We start from the raw sequence: 16695 nt of genomic DNA, 5'->3' as shown, positions 1-16695 counted from the left end.
AAAGAGAGAGACATAGACAAAGTAATTTCAATTCTTACAAGTGATAATATCCCAGAAAAATATTGGTGATAACAATATAGTTTTCTATTTTAATTACATTTAAAAATGTTTGTTCTCTATAATTTTGTAATATAATATCACTGTGATTTCCTTGCAAGTCACAGTAAAATATTTTACTCTCGCGATATTAAATATACGCACATGACACAGATGTATCAGCGCACTTTGTATTAAATGATTGGCACAAGTTACTATATAACATGTATTTGCCAATAATGCATCTGTACGTATGCAGTAGAAGATTTCCTAAACTGTAGAAATGTTCATTTTTTTTATAAATACATATTAACCGATATATTCTATTATCCGATTGTACTCATTATGACTCTGTTTTATTTTATATTGTCTATTAAAAAAATTAGTTTTAATGTGATATATTTACTGTATACAATATTTGTGTACGAATGCTAGTTATGCCTTAATTAAAATGAGAGATTATAAATAGTAGATTAAACATAAGCATCGATCAATAAATTTAAAAATTATATCGAAAATAATTCTAATAATGAAGAGAAATGGATATCTAAACAAAGAATTAATCAAAGCTTTTCAGTGCACCATAGAGTTCCTTTTCTTAGCTGGTACTGCTATTAACACTGAATTAAGCACTCTTTAAGAAGTGCTTAACACCAGGAAAAGAAGGGACTCTTATTTTGGAAGCGCTGGGTGAATGTATCAGAAAATGAGAACAGACTTCGTGTGCCATTTCCTTTGGCTCTGTAAAATAAATAATAAATGTATTTATATAATGTTGCATCTTATACTATTCATCTTTGATATAAAAAAAGATATATACTTCTCGACTATAACAGCAGGCATTTGAACTAATTGCACTGGACTTTTGGAATCTTTCAATGCCTGTTGTAAATTCAGAATCTGACCTCGCATTACGCTCATTTGCCTATCAAAGTGATGTCTGTCGAATCCTTTATCTTGCTGTACAAAATAATAATATATTTATAAAATAATACTTCTAATAATAAATTCAGAAAAATCCAAACAAATATAACTCACTTTAAATAATTGGTATAAATCGTCACAAAGATCTTGTACAAAATTTTGATCAGAAAGCTGAGGCAAAACTAATTCACGTGTGGCTGTACTGAATGGTTGTTTTGCTTGACTTAACCATGCCCAATGGTAAGGATAAGCACGCCAAGAATCAGGATGTTTAAATGGAAATGCTAAACCATTATCTATCGCTGCTATGTTAACTTCACGCTCTAATCCATTTTTTTCCGTACTATTATCATACTTAATAAGCCAATTATCGTTACCTATAAAAAAAACACTTAAATTTATTTATAATATGAAAGAAATTAACATTGTAAATACTTTTATTTTATTTTTATAATTACCTCTATCTGTATTTCTGATAATATAATCTAAAATAACCAAACGTTCAAATTGGAGTTGGAACTTAAGACTCAAACGTGGCGATAATGGTTCATGTTCCCATCGTCTTAGCCAATAGTCTGCATCTTTATAACCATCTACAAATACTTGAAAGGATCCGACTTTAGGAGGTAAACCAATACGATTAAAATGTGAACCAAATGCAGGAAACTGATCCATGATGGCTTTTTTCATACGTGTTTTTTGACGATCTAAACGTGGATAGTTAAAAGTTTTACTGACAAGTTTAACTACTCTAGTATTCGGCACAATGCCAAGGCCTAATTTGCGGTCAACTAAACTGGCTCCAGCCTCGCTTAAATATCCTTGATTTGGTATCAAACAACTCCTCCCAAAACAGCATGGACAACAGAGTTTGTGCATCCATTTTGTCCATTTTGGATTTAATCTTCCATAAGGTTCTTCGTCTTTGGGTTTGAAAACACCTATCACCTTCTATAATATATAATACCAATATAACATATTAATGTAATACTTATCAAAATTATCTATAATAAGTATTCACAAGCAAGTGTATTCCTCTTTGTTATTATTTAATAGTAAATATTGTGACATCATTATATTATTTAATATATTACAAAAATCTAGAAAATTATACCTTACCCCTGCCGAGTTTTTTACAAAATAACTTCCACTTGAACCTTGATATATTCTTTCAGGAAAGATTCCATTGTCTATTGCACATTCTGCTTGCCATACTAGTTCTGAAAATTGTGGATCATCTGCGAAGAAGAAATCGAAGTCGTAATTCACGCTTATTAAATCTTTCACTATTTAATATATATTATCTTTATACTCATATTAACACGGCAAGTAAGATACCAAAACATTTCAAAAAGATTATTTATAATAACATACCAGGGAATCGATTAAAGGTAACATCGAGTTCCAGCCGACCAAGGAGAGGCTGGCTCTCCCGGTCTATCCCAGCAGAATCAATGGTTATAGTTTGATCACTACTTATGTTTGGAACAAATTCAACGTCTGGAAGTAGTTCTGTAGACAAGTTTCGTGATACACAACTATTGGATGTTACCGACAGATCTACTAACGCGTCAGTTTCAATCAAAGCAGGTGGATTGGTATTATTCTGACTGTGATATTCTGGATAAGGCACGTGCAGTTGCCGCTGTTCGGAGTCACTCATCACAGCCGAATCTACTTGTGATTGGCAATTTTTTCAAATACTAAATCGAGATTGATATATTTTACAAAAAAAAATTGTATGTATTTAACTGCATTCCTGCACCACCTGTCAGTGACACAGGCTAAAAAATCCGTTCCTTTCAAATTCTGTCAACATTGGATATAATTATATTTATCTCTGTTTTGTGAAAACCAATAACTCAATACCATTTGTACACGTGCGAATCATGTAAGAATAATCATCACTAAATAGAATATACGTATTAAAACGACTGGTCTAAACAGACCAACTAACCAAATTGCAATCCGTCATTCCAGCAGACGGTATCAGCTGATAGGATTACCGCCATATTTAAATTGATAATACCTTTATACGAACGATATACATGGTACTTTATATAATCTTCACGTGTTAATAAATCTTTGGTAAGAACTAAATATTTAAGATATATTTCCTTGTTAAACAAAGAAGCTATTATGAAAATTATCAAAAAGTAAAATTTATGAAATTGATAAATAATATATACCGGATATTACGTAAACGGTTATCTGATCAGCCATGTTCGATAAAATAACCAATCATCGAAATAAGAAAAAATGTGAAACATTTTGATATAAAGTTACCTATTGCATCATGATATCAGATTAGGCTTCTATGAAAACAACACCGTTGTGTTCTTCTTCAAAAACAACATCGATATAAGTAAAAAACATAAATGAATTTAATTATATAAACAAATTTTTAAATTCGATTCGATTATTGGTTATTCGATTCACATGTGATATGATTATCCATTTAATAATACAGTTTGCAATATTTTATCCTTTTCTCTTCTGTTTTATTTTATATAATTAAAATTCATATTTAATGATAAATTTTATAATTAAGACAAATAGAATGTTTAGAAATGGAATCTTAACAATTTGTTTACAATAAACCAATCAACTACTTGATATTTATTCATCCATTTACGTCTCAATTAGCGGTATTTTTAAAAGTCGTCATTATTAAAATTATTTATAAAATATATGATCTTTTTATTTAGAAACATAAAAAATTTTAATTAGAAACATAAAAAATCCTTATGTTTGCAACTTTTTATTTTTTATTTTGTATCATTTGAATGAAAGTCCATGTGAATATATATTTTAAAATGTGCACTTGAAAATATTCTTTCAAAAAATATATGGCGGTTAACCGCTTCATGGCGATCTGTCATTCTTCTTTGAGTGGTTTTCGTAAACGTATGCATTGTTTTCATGAAAAACCATTTGAAATTCAACAACTTATTTGTCATCCATCAAATATTTTATTAATGATTTATAACCTGCGTATTGTTTCCAAAAGGATCAAATATAGAGAATTATAGTACGAAATAATTTTAAATTATGTTTGTAAGTGTATGCTTTTAATCTCTGTATTGATTGTTACTATATTTGTATTAACCAAGTACATAAATAATATTAAAATATCTTTATACCAGTGTAATTATATAAATATAATCTGTAAGACTTATGTATATTATATAAAGTTGTTTATTAATTTAGAGGTTATAGCAGTGTTGTGCGTACAATAATTTAACAAGGCTAATTTAACAAATTGCATGTGTGAAGAGTGCTAAATTGATTATTCATACATATTACTATTATAATGCAATTAACATTATTTTAAAACTATATCAGTTTGTGAAATATTTAATATTCCTGTTTTTATTAATATACAATTCTTTTTTAGATAAGAGGAATGGTCAAGGAAGAGTAAATCATCATGACAATGGCTATGCGTAAGCGGAGTGGTTCTGGCTCCAAGCGCCAGCACAAAGGAAAGCTTGTACCTATTTATGAGAGTTTCTTTAAGGGAGAGGATTTAACTTTAGCACATCCAAATTTTTGGAATGAGTTATTTCTTATTAAACCCATGGTCAGTAATTTAATATAACGTAAAATTAACAATATTAACAAAATTACAAATAATCGTAGTAAATTTACTAATATTGTACGTTAAAAATGTATATTTCTCTATAATTTTTTATCCTTGATCTTATTTCATCTGAAAGAAAAAAATTGTAATTATATTTTATTTATTTCTCAAAATCAAAGTCTTACTTTGTTATATTTTTCTTTATAGATGTTTCTGATACATACTGTTTTCTGATTGTGTATGGATTCATTTTGCTTGCAAGATTGATTTGTTTCCATGTATTTTTGTTGCCGTTAATTCACTATTATCACATTTACTATCTATATTTTTAATTGGAACAATCTTTCTTACTTTTCACAGCTTCTTTAGCTTCACCTAATTTGAGTGAGATGTTTTGTGATAATGGTAATATTCTTTTATTTGTAGAAATTTTTTCTTGCTTAGCTATGATTTTTCAATTTAAACTTCAATTATTACAAATATTAATTTTGAATTGTGTTATAGTAAAGAAATAACTTATTCAATTTCTGATAAATAACAAATTTTAAATGTATACTGATATAATATATATTTATTCAGATTTACCATTTTTTTATGACTCTCTTTGCATTTCAACTCTTTGCGTAAACTATATGGTATAAATTTACACTTGAAATTAAGCCATATTTTGCTTGCTTGTATTTTATATTTTATACATCTTAATTGACATATACATACTTTTCCATAGTATTTTGTTACTTCCCATGATAGTAGTGTCTATAATTATATACACGTAAGCAAAATTCATAAACTAATATTAATTGAGATAATAAATAAAAGACCCACTTGTATTAATTTTGTAAAGAGTTTCCTAACCACCATTATATTGTATTAATTTCTAAATTCTCAATATTTATACACATATCATTTTAAAAATCACATGGCTTGATAATATTGTAAAAAAAATAAAATAATGCTGAAACAAAAAAACAGTAATAGAGGTTATATGTATCAGGTGTTTTATTAGTTTGGTACATTATTTTAATGATATTATTTATCAATAATTATTTTTATAGGTTCCTCATATTGAAAGTGAAATTCTTCATATGACAATAGAACAATTGAATGCAAGCAGGGAAAATTTAAATGCTCTAGTATGTCATTGTGTGGATACACTAGTCGATGAACATCCATTTAGAGTAGTATATGCGTTACAAACATTAGCAGCTGTTATTCAATCTATGTATAAAAAGGCTAGTCAAGGAGATTGTGGATTTAATTTAATAGATATCCTTGTAGGATTTAATTCAGCTGAACAAAGAATGACAACATTAATGCAGCATTGTAATAATTTTTTAACAGGTAATTTAAATTAGTTACTTATTTAACTAATTTATTTGCTATTTATGTATTTTTTGAAGATTTCTTATTTTTTAATATTTTATGATAATTTTCTTTTACTCTTCAGGTGAATATCCTGATAGTTTAAAGGCTTTATGTTTAAAATTATTGTTAATTATTGTTACTGGAATGGATAACGTGAGTCAGAATACACTATTGGAATATGTGATGCTTAATAGTGTCTTCGAGTCTTTAGTTCAAGTAAGGTCCACATAAATATAATTAATTGTACTTTTACTAAATACTATCAATCATATGATTTTTTCTAGTTATTGAGAGATACAGGAGCTAGAAATCGTCATGGGCACGATGCAGTTCTGTTGTTAACACTTTTAGTTAACTATAGAAAGCACGAAAGTACAAATCCTTACATTGTTAAATTATCAATTCTTGATGATGAATTAGCACTTAACGGGTATGGACAAGTAATATCGAGTTCATTAACAGAATTTTGTAGACAATTTGCTCAACAAAGAACAGGTAAATAAGTATTTCCAAATGTAAGAAAATATTTACTAGAACATGTATACTGTACATATATAATGTATATTGTATATTTATAAATATTTACTTTCTTATGAGATAATTAATTTTTAGAAATACAGGCATCTTGGTTATCATCTTTAACAAGTATTGTTGGTAGTATGTTTGTTGGAGAAGAGGAAGCAAAAACGCAACAAGTTCGTGCAAATAATGCTTTATTACTAGCTTTATATGAGGCTACACATTTAAATCGTAATTTCGTAACTACATTGGCATATACGCAAAGTGATACAAGCGCTCCACCTTCACCAAATAATACTCTTGGTCCTAATGCCGTAGCTCCTGGAGCTCAACCACCAGATGTTATGGCTCAACCATTTAATTTACTTGCTACGTTTTTGCAGTACTGGTAAAATATTTCCTATAAAATAAAAAATCATTTATTTTGTAATGGTTTCTTTGGGGGAAAGAATATACTTTATATAGATATATATATGTATTTGTTGTTGAAAAAATGTCAATAATCTTATAATTATTATCTGTGAACAATTTGTATCATTTCAGTTCGATAGTTATGCAGGTTATAAGGACAGAGGCAATAATGAATAATGTTAAATTATGTTTCCTAATATTGAGCTGTATTGCAGAAGATCAATATGCAAATAGTTTGATGCATGATGCAAATTTAGCATTTAGAGTACAGTTACACAGAGTACCTATGCATCATAGAAAATTACAAGACAAAGTAGCACCTGCACAACCTCTTGCAGCTACATTGCTTGGTATAACTGTTATATTGCTTATTGTCTTATTTATATTTCATGAAATATTATGTCAATATTATTTAATTTTAGATTTATTAGTCGAATTTATAACATCGCATATGATGAAGAAGTTTCCTCTTGAATTATATCATCAATGTATTGGCGTTTTGCAAAGACTTCTGTGTTATCAAAAGAGATGCAGAGTTAGACTTGGATATCAATGGAGAGATCTTTGGACTGCCTTAATCAATCTTTTGAAATTTCTTACTACTCATGAGAGTCATCTGATTAAGAAAATGAATATTTTTCCATTAGCTATTCAGGTAACGTGACTCTCAATGGAAGAAGCTTTCAAAAAATTATAATATTGCATTGGCTTTCATAGGTCGCTAATATTTTGAACTTTTTCATTACATATGGAGATACATTTTTATCTTCATCAAGTAGTTATGATGAATTATTTTATGAAATTATACGAATGAAACTTATCTTCACAAACTTAAATGCTATGGGTAAATACATTTCTTGTGTATAAATTTTAACTTTATAATTATTATAAAAATAAAAGTTGATAAGATAATCAAATTACTTAATATATTGCAGCATTAAGATACTCAACTAGTGAATCATATGAATATAAAGAACATGCACTTAAATTAACAAATTCGTTAGTAAATATGAGAGATATAGTAAATCATTTTTCACCAAAAATAACTGCATGGTTAACTAGTGAAAGTTTATCTACTCCATCTGAACAACAAATTATGACGATCATAATACAAAATTATGATAGTCTTACTTTAAAATTGCGAGATAATTTAGATCAATATGAAAGATATTCTGAGAAACCCAATCATACAGGTTTTTTTGAAGATATGGTAAACATAAATTACATATTTCAAATAAATAATATTTTTAATTCAAGTAATATACAACATACATATTTTTAGGTAACTGGTGTTGTTGTTGACACTCGAGGATCAATTGACCTCAGTACATTAGATACACAGGCTATATTACAAGAATTATCAAATATTTCGTAACAGGTTGAATACATAGTTATGCCATGTATTTTTTCATCGATTATTTTAATATAATGTATTATAATGTACTTTTTTAACATATACTTGTATACTTGTATATTAATATGCGATTAATATTCTGAATTAAAAATATATAATATATATAATGTGCGTGTGTATATGTGATCATAATTGGTATTATTAAATTTACAAATAAATATGACTTAAATAATTCAATAAAAACTAATAGTATAATTATCACATTCAGTGTACGAATAGTACGTCTATAAAATTTGCAAATTCTTTTAAAATGTATTATTTGTCTATATTTTTTGTCTTCGCTTATAATATATTATTATTCACTTACATATATTTACTTCTGGCAATATGAGATTACTTGCAAATAGTAGTTTCAATTTTTGCACGATATAAATGAAGTTAACTATAGTATAATAAAAAATGTTATAATTTATTATAAAAATAAAAATATATTTTATTTACAATAATGTGATATTTATAAAAATGTAAATTTACAAACAAATATAACATTATTTTTACAATGTATATATAATCAGATTCTCCTAAAATTAGTATAAACATAATATTTATACATAAATGTCTATAAAGATTAATGACTTCTTTGGGCAAGAATAGCAAGTCCAGCTTTAGATTGATTCTTCCTATCTAGTTCCTTACTAATATAATTACCTATTTCTACTATTTCATTAAAATTTACTCCAGTTTCTAAGCCTTGTCCATGTAGAAGGTACAGTAAATCCTCAGTTGCAACATTACCTGAGGCACCAGCTGCATATGGACATCCTCCAAGTCCAGCAATGGAAGAATCAAATACTCTAATGCCATGTTCAAGACTCGCATATATATTTGCTAATGCTTGACCATAAGTATCATGACAATGTAAAGCAAATTTAGACATATCGTATGACGATACTTGCTGTAATTCTTTCAGAAGTGTCTTAATCTTTTTAGGCGATCCTACACCAATTGTATCCCCTAGAGATATTTCATAACATCCAAGATTCAACATTAATAAAGCCAAGTCAACTACAACTTTTGGCTTAATCTCTCCTTCATAAGGACATCCAGCAATGCAAGAAATATAACCTCTCACCTTTATATTCTGTTCATTTGCTCGTTTTATAACAGCTGTAAAATTTTTTATACTTTCATTTATTGAACAATTTATATTTTTTTTTGAAAATGTCTCTGATGCAGCTCCAAAAATTGCAATTTCCTTAACACCTACTTTTAATGCACTGTCTAGTCCTTTCAAATTTGGTACCAGCACTGGATATGATATACCTGCCTTTCTTTTTATTTGTGTGAAAAGAATAACATTATCTGCCATTTGTGGAATCCACTTTGGCGATACAAAACTTGTGGTTTCAATACTTTGCAAACCTGTTTCAGATAGTTTATTTATTAATTGAATTTTGGTATTAGTAGGTACAATTTTGGGTTCATTTTGTAATCCGTCTCTTGGTCCTACTTCAACCACTTTCACAAAATCTGTGTATTGTCTGATATTATTGACTCTAATATTATCTTTATAATGAATTTTTAATTTCTTTAAATATTCTATAGAAACTCGTAAATTTAATTTGATCATTTTACCTGTAAAGAGATTATTAAAAACTGATAAAAGTTAATAATGAATAAATGAAAAGTTATTAGTATAAATTTGGTATATTATTATAAAATTAATTGATACAGATGTAAAAAATTGATAAAATCTGTAAAGATAATATGCCTGTATCAAACTTATTGTGCTTTAATATTGATCATGCTAATTATTATTACTTGAAATTAATAAAAACTTACAAAAGATATTGAGAGTTTAAAAATATAATATATTGAAATATAGATAAACAGAGTTTTGTGTCTAAATAGAACATATATTTTTAATAGAAAAAAGTTTCACATATACTGGTAAAATTTACCATATATAAATATAATCTTTTAAATGAGGATAACGTGTTTACAACATTATGTAAATGTTCTGAGAATCTGATAAGATTTTCATACATAACCTAACAATTAGGATGGTATAGGTTAGTACGGATTAAAATAACAGTATTAATAGATTTTTTGAACATCCATTTTTCAGACTTTTATACTTATGTTTTTCTTTGTGATTGTAACATAATTATTAAATAAAATTATATATTATATCTTATTTAAATAAAAATTAAAACACAAGTTCATTTCCATGAAATGTTACGTCGTTTCAGTTTTTCAAATCTATACTTCTACACGCATCACCATAAGAATATTTTGAGTGATAACATGGTAAAATTAAAATATGACTAAAAGCCATTCTTGAAAAGTTATGTCGAATTTTCGAAAATAACGTAATAGCTATCCTCTTAAGTTCCAGTTTGTGAGGACCTTTTCGGTATATAGCCTTTTCTTTGCTTCGTACCTTAACCTAAACGATTATCACTCAAAAACTATAATAACAAAATTTAATTCTAAATTCTTAAGATATGGAAAAAACTCTAATACAATCCTAACGTATATAAAAAGTATAAACCTTTTTTTTTTTTTTTTTTTTTATAGAAATTGATTATTATTTTTTTAAGAGATACCTTTTCGCAGCGTAGGAGAAATTAGAATTAATACATTAATTGCTGAAAATTCTGACCTAAAAATTCATTAACTTATTATATAGAACTATGGAATATAACTCTACAAGTCTCTTTGTTTTTTAGTAAATACTCTACTCGACTTTTCTCTTTCAAAAGCAATAACTCTATTGAGACTTTCTTTTATCAATTCAAATATTTAATTAATAGTTATTTAAAAATATAAAGCAAACCCTTCGATGTTCCTTTTTACAAACGAGTATTTTAATTATAAGGAAATCATGTACAATTTTGATTCATTCGATCCAAAGACTATCCATCACAAATGTCCTCTTGTTCATTTTTTATTAGAACAATGATAAAAATTATAAATTATTAAAATTTTAAATTAAGATTATTTTAAGTTTCTCACGCGTTACAATCTTTGTAATGTTTAAGCGAATGTACTGTTGTTTACATTTAAGTGGTAATTAAAATAAAATTTTATATATATATATAAAATCAGAGTTTTTATTTATCAATAAAACATCTGATATAAGAGTAAGTAAAAATTTATGCGTATTAAAAATTCGTGTCTTCAGAAACGGCCATCTCCGAATGGTAAGACCTGGGAATTACTTGTAAATATAATTTTGTTTCTATTTCTTTTATTTTGTAAACACTTTAGAAATGTCAACATATAAAGCAATATTAATGCTATATATATTTAGTAAATGTAGTATGTGTAAATATCTATGGTGTAAGACGTTTAGGATCACGTGGAAACATAGAAACTTTTCGAATATTATCTAAACCAAGATATAACATCACCACACGTTCCAAGCCAATACCACCACCGGCATGAGGAGGACAGCCATATCTAAATGCATCGATATATGATCTAATCTTCTCAATATCTAAAGTACAAACAAAGATATGTAATAATTATATAGAATATATTATAAATTATAAATAAATAAATGAATAAGTATAAATGTAAAGTAACTTACCAATACCATGATATTTGGCACGTTCTGTTAAAAAGTCTGGGTCATGAATACGTTGTGCACCTGATATGATTTCTTCACCACGCATAAACATGTCATAAGAATTTGATGTTTTCTATTATATACAAATATAATTAAATAATTATTTTGATCAAATTGTAAGAAATGTTATAAACAAATAAATTTTAAATGATCACACTTACAGGATTATGGGGGTCAGGCATAGTATAGAAAGGCCTTATTGCTAAAGGATATTTATCCAAAATATAAAAATCGGTATCATACTGAAAAAAAACATACTTTTTATAATAGTGATAAAAATATTGAAAGATGTTAAAACAAAGATGATAAAACAAAATTTACTTTAGCTTTTACAAGTTTCCCCAATAGTTTTTCATCTGGTGTTGATAAATCATCTTCTTCTCCTAAAGTTACACCCGCTTCAGATAATAGTTCAATTGCTTGTGGAAATTCTAACTTCAGGGGTGGATCTAAGAATTTAAAAGGTTCTACTGCATACTGTTGATTGACAGCTGCTATTTCATCGGCATAACTAAAAATTAATTTTTGTTAATTATTTCGAATGTATTTTTATTGTTTTAAAATTTAAAACTAACTTGTCACGCAGGCCTCTGAATAATTCAGTAAACATTTGACCGATAGTATTAATAACTTCATGGTAATGGTATTTAAATGCCATTTCTAAATCAAGACCAACAAATTCTGTCAAATGTCTATGAGTATTGGAATCCTCAGCTCTAAAAACTATTAATATAATTTATATAAATGTTATTTGTTATCTTATCATTAATAATTTAATAATAGAAATATAATCCAGAATTTTAAGTTACTTTATATTTAAAAAATAATTTGTATATTTAACTCTTATCATTATAATCTACCTGCTCCAATGGTATAAACTTTATCAAAATCTGCTGCTATAGCCATTTGTTTGTAAAGTTGTGGAGATTGAGCCAAATATGCATTTCCTTTAAAATAGGATACAGTAAATACATTTGCACCACCTTCACTTGCTGCAGAAATAATCTTTGGTGTATGTATTTCAACAAAGCCCTATAAGACATTGTAGTAGTTAAATTTAAATCTATTATGTATATGATTACATACGAGTACACGAATACATTTACCTATATAAGTAGATATATTTACAAAGAAATTACCTTAGCTGTTAAAATATCTCGAAAAAGTTTGCACACTCCAGCTTCTATTCTAAATATAGCTTGATTAGCAGGAGTACGCAAATCTAATATTCTATTGTCTAATCTGGTATCTTGATTAACTTTTATGTTCAATCCTGTATCATCTGATTCATTAACGGCTCTAGCTGCATCTTCAATTTGGAGCGGTAATTGCGGTTTTGCAGCACTTACTACAAAAATTCTTTGAATATGTACTTCTACATCCTTTTGTGTACAGGATTCAATAATAGCAGGGACTGTTTTTATAATTGCTTCAATGTCTATTATAGATTCCTTTGTTATACTATGGAACAAATATGTGTCATTATGGAATTTAGTGTCATTATAGAATTAGTTTAATAGTCTTTATTCAAACTTACTTTGATATAAATTTGATCATTTGCTTGCTAACTTGTTCATTCACTGCAGCTAACCCTTGTACCGTATAAGACTGCTGTCTTAGTACTATGAAACATTGTTTGCCTAAACAGTTGTATAAAATATTACATACTATCATTATATTAGAATAATAATTATTTAATAGGAAAATATATACCTTTTGCTCTACTTGTATGTAAGCGTCCTCTTAACCATATAGTTTGATTTTCTAATCTTTTATTTAATTCTTTCACATGAACAAAATTTCTTTCCTTATATGTTTCTTTACTTTGTATCATAGAAAACTCTCCATATTTGCCAAATGATATATCATCTTCATCTATTACATCTTGTTGCATTTGCTAATTTTTAATGCATTTATTAATTTATAAAATATAAAATCATTACAAACTAGTAAATGTAGTAAATAATAAATGTAAACTTTATACGTACTACTTGAGCTTTACGTTCTGCTTTTTTTGCAGCTTTTTCTGCTTCTTTTTGTTGTTTCTTAAGAGCTTTCTTAGATAATCCTTCTCTTTATAACAAATAATAAATGAGATGTTAGAAATATTATTTTTACAAATAATTTTAAACATATTTTTTATTTAAACATCTTAGTATTAAATATAATATTATAAATTAAAGTTTAAAATAATGATGCAACAATAAGAAATGTGAACATACCCAGCTGTCGGTTCCATTGGTTTTTCTTCACCCATCTACAGATAGCGATTAAAAAATTTATTAAATGTGTAATAATTAAGTCCTAATGATATTTAAAGTCATAGCTATTATCGCAATTAACGTTGAAAAATTCATCTATTTATATATCTTATCAGCTTAGATTTTTTTTTTAAAGGTTAGTTCATGCACAAAGTACTTTTGAAAGATAAAAAATTAAAAAATTAATTTGTTCGCTAACATTAACAATATACAAACCTTGAACAAACCATTCAATTAGGAATGAAGTGAAAGAAAATATAAATTTATAGTAGTAGAATTTGTGAATCATAAAAAATCAACAACCCATAATACTTTCGCAAGTTCAGTGCAGACGACACGTACTAAACCAACGCCATAGTTATGACTATATACCGCAAATTTATGCTTGATAATTAAACGATTACTTTTTTTAGATTTTATTATTTATTATGTTTCTTACTTAGTAAATGGTCTGGTTATTTTATTTTATTTATTAAATATACGTTACTTATAACACTATTATATTTATTTTCTATTATTTTTTAATCAATTTTTATTTAATATATATTATCATTTATTTTAATATATTTTGTTATATTTAAAAATTAATATTTAATTATATTATATAACAATATATAAAATTAATCTAATGTTAAGATACAGAATGTACAAGCAATGTGAAAGTTTAACCAAATTATTTTTTACAAGCTCGCTACGCAAACTGTGAATGTTTTGAAATATGAAATTTACATTTATGAAACTATCATTTTAGCGCTATAATCTGCTGATTCCAATAAAAGAGAAATAGGATCTTCAGGATCTGTTGATGTATGCTTGATGGATGTTTTGTCTGCAATTTTTAATGCTTGGGAACCAGATTTTATGATAAAACCGGCATTCAGTGTTATGTCATTCCAATTGCTCCAGTTCAATTGTTCACTATCTGAAAACAGTTTACCTCGAGCTTTGCGAGCGAGCGTTGCAATATAGGATGAAAAGGAGAAAGTTATACAGTGATACAAGATGATAATAATTATCTTAAATCTTATTGGTAATGTGTGTATCTATACAAAGAATAGTAAGATACATATCGTGCTTTTAACTATGTATATATGTTTGTATGTTATATTTATAAGCAATATTAGAAACATAATGAAAAAAGTAAAATCAAAATAACTTGTTTCCTTTACTTCTTACTTTTCAATTTATCTGAGGAGTCATCAAACGATGGATCTTGAATGTTTAACATGAGACTATTTCCACTAAGATACACTCGATTTTGAGATTGTGCAATCTACAAATAATTGTTAATTTCATTAATATATATTAAAATTGTCTTTTTAAATATTATATATATATTTAATTAATTTTATATTTCATTTACCGTGCGAGCAATTCGTCGAGCCGCACGTATTTTACGAAGCTTCAAATACCCTGGATTTTGGCTCAAAGCTATACCAAGGTGCATTGGAGTTAAGGATAATTTCATCACACATAAAATATATATAATATCTAGAAAATATAAATTATAAATAATGATTATAAAAGGATATCATTTTAGCAGCTTCTGCTTCTCCTTCAGCCTGTACAATTTTTTGTTGCCTCTCTTGTTTAGCTGTTTCAACTACAAATGCAGCTCTTTGAGCTTCTTGTTGGGCTACTTGTTTAGCTTCTACCGCAGCAGTATATTCTTTTCCAAAACTAAGCTCTGTTATAGAAACATCATCTAACACAATATTAAAATCACGGGCACGTTCAGTTAATTCTTTACGTACTAAATTTGAAACTTGCTGCCTTTGTGTTATAAGTTGTGATGCATTAAATTTAGCAACAACTGACTTAAGAACTTCATTGCATATACTTGGTAATACCTATAAATATATTTCCAATTATTAACAAAATTTTTAATTTAATTACAAAAAATAATATTACTCATATTATAGAATTTATTTTATTTTTTTACCTTCTCATCATAATCAAGACCTAATTGACGATACATAGTAGGCAATGAAGCTGCATCAGGCCGCGATAGAACTCGAAGAGATATATTAACCATTTGTAAATCCTTTGAACCGGTAGGTGATGAAATTTTTCTTGGTTTACTTCTAATGTCATATATTATAGGGTAGTGAAACCATGGAACACGAAAATGTAAACCCTCTGAAAAAATATCTTTTTGGATCCCATTAAGACGAGAAAATATAATAGCTCTATGACCAGCATCCACTGTAAAAGAAATAAGTAATATCTTAATTACTTTATTAATATATATGCAGAATATATAAATATAGAGATCAATTTATAGATGATCAAATGAAAATAATGTTTAAATTAAATCAGACCTGTATACATAGATTTAGCTATTCCGTAAGCCGCCACGCCGGCTGCTGCAAGAACTTTGAAACCTAAAGATAAATTATTAGGACTTTTGCTAAATCGTGACGCGAAATCATTTAATTTATTTTGCGCCATTGTTAAAGAATAATTGTTCTTGAATTACTTTATTTCAATTAATAGATATTTAAATATTACTACTATTAACACCGATCTAAGAAAAAGGTTACAAATTCAAGATGGAGATACAAAATGGTGATCGAATATTTCAAGAATATATATATATATATAAGAA

At 27.0% G+C, this 16695-nt stretch overlaps 5 protein-coding genes across 9 annotated transcripts; 1 reads left to right on the top strand and 4 right to left on the bottom strand.

Moving 5' to 3' along the window:
• Nucleotides 1-59: 59 nt before the first annotated feature.
• On the bottom strand, nucleotides 60-3111 carry Pi4KIIalpha (phosphatidylinositol 4-kinase II alpha). Its single transcript, XM_085663965.1, has 6 exons — nucleotides 2335-3111; nucleotides 2080-2198; nucleotides 1419-1911; nucleotides 1075-1337; nucleotides 857-996; nucleotides 60-777 (listed from the first exon to the last, which is right to left on the bottom strand). Exons 1-6 carry the CDS (start codon nucleotides 2621-2623, stop codon nucleotides 684-686), a joined length of 1398 nt encoding a protein of 465 aa, XP_085520091.1. The 5' UTR covers nucleotides 2624-3111; the 3' UTR covers nucleotides 60-683.
• Nucleotides 3112-3306: 195 nt separating this feature from the next.
• LOC118442482 (armadillo-like helical domain-containing protein 3) lies at nucleotides 3307-8338 on the top strand. Of its 4 annotated transcripts, none has more exons than XM_085663964.1 (11): nucleotides 3307-3325; nucleotides 4358-4543; nucleotides 5599-5884; nucleotides 5991-6124; nucleotides 6193-6403; nucleotides 6521-6815; nucleotides 6971-7188; nucleotides 7261-7493; nucleotides 7556-7682; nucleotides 7774-8048; nucleotides 8121-8338. In XM_085663964.1, the coding sequence occupies exons 2-11, from the start codon at nucleotides 4391-4393 to the stop codon at nucleotides 8211-8213; spliced, it is 2025 nt and encodes a 674-aa protein (XP_085520090.1). In that variant the 5' UTR covers nucleotides 3307-3325; nucleotides 4358-4390; the 3' UTR covers nucleotides 8214-8338. The 4 variants fall into 4 exon arrangements, with proteins under 4 accessions (XP_085520090.1, XP_085520089.1, XP_085520088.1 ...); XM_085663963.1 differs by lacking the exon at nucleotides 3307-3325 and adding an exon at nucleotides 3818-3991; XM_085663962.1 differs by lacking the exon at nucleotides 3307-3325 and adding an exon at nucleotides 3818-4017.
• A 176-nt stretch (nucleotides 8339-8514) lies between these two features.
• On the bottom strand, nucleotides 8515-10937 carry Hmgcl (hydroxymethylglutaryl-CoA lyase). Of its 2 annotated transcripts, none has more exons than XM_035868166.2 (2): nucleotides 10154-10937; nucleotides 8515-9827 (listed from the first exon to the last, which is right to left on the bottom strand). In XM_035868166.2, the coding sequence occupies exon 2, from the start codon at nucleotides 9820-9822 to the stop codon at nucleotides 8821-8823; it is 1002 nt and encodes a 333-aa protein (XP_035724059.2). In that variant the 5' UTR covers nucleotides 9823-9827; nucleotides 10154-10937; the 3' UTR covers nucleotides 8515-8820. The 2 variants fall into 2 exon arrangements, with proteins under 2 accessions (XP_035724059.2, XP_035724060.2); XM_035868167.2 differs by having other exon boundaries at nucleotides 10035-10162.
• A 412-nt stretch (nucleotides 10938-11349) lies between these two features.
• Nucleotides 11350-14462, bottom strand: AspRS (aspartyl-tRNA synthetase). Its single transcript, XM_035868155.2, has 12 exons — nucleotides 14304-14462; nucleotides 14049-14083; nucleotides 13815-13899; nucleotides 13540-13723; nucleotides 13364-13466; nucleotides 12966-13287; nucleotides 12687-12858; nucleotides 12402-12549; nucleotides 12148-12337; nucleotides 11988-12068; nucleotides 11788-11899; nucleotides 11350-11694 (listed from the first exon to the last, which is right to left on the bottom strand). The coding sequence occupies exons 2-12, from the start codon at nucleotides 14081-14083 to the stop codon at nucleotides 11531-11533; spliced, it is 1596 nt and encodes a 531-aa protein (XP_035724048.1). The 5' UTR covers nucleotides 14304-14462; the 3' UTR covers nucleotides 11350-11530.
• A 245-nt stretch (nucleotides 14463-14707) lies between these two features.
• Nucleotides 14708-16669, bottom strand: Phb2 (prohibitin 2). Its single transcript, XM_035868164.2, has 6 exons — nucleotides 16409-16669; nucleotides 16030-16292; nucleotides 15620-15937; nucleotides 15451-15528; nucleotides 15264-15360; nucleotides 14708-15009 (listed from the first exon to the last, which is right to left on the bottom strand). Exons 1-6 carry the CDS (start codon nucleotides 16536-16538, stop codon nucleotides 14819-14821), a joined length of 1077 nt encoding a protein of 358 aa, XP_035724057.1. The 5' UTR covers nucleotides 16539-16669; the 3' UTR covers nucleotides 14708-14818.
• Nucleotides 16670-16695: the final 26 nt, after the last annotated feature.

The sequence above is a fragment of the Vespa mandarinia genome, chromosome 24 (genome assembly GCF_050613455.1).
Source record: "Vespa mandarinia isolate Hongniang chromosome 24, ASM5061345v1, whole genome shotgun sequence".
In the NCBI taxonomy this organism is placed as follows: Eukaryota; Metazoa; Arthropoda; class Insecta; order Hymenoptera; family Vespidae; genus Vespa; species Vespa mandarinia.
Note: the sequence above shows the minus strand (reverse complement) of the source record. Positions and strands in the feature narration are given on the sequence as shown.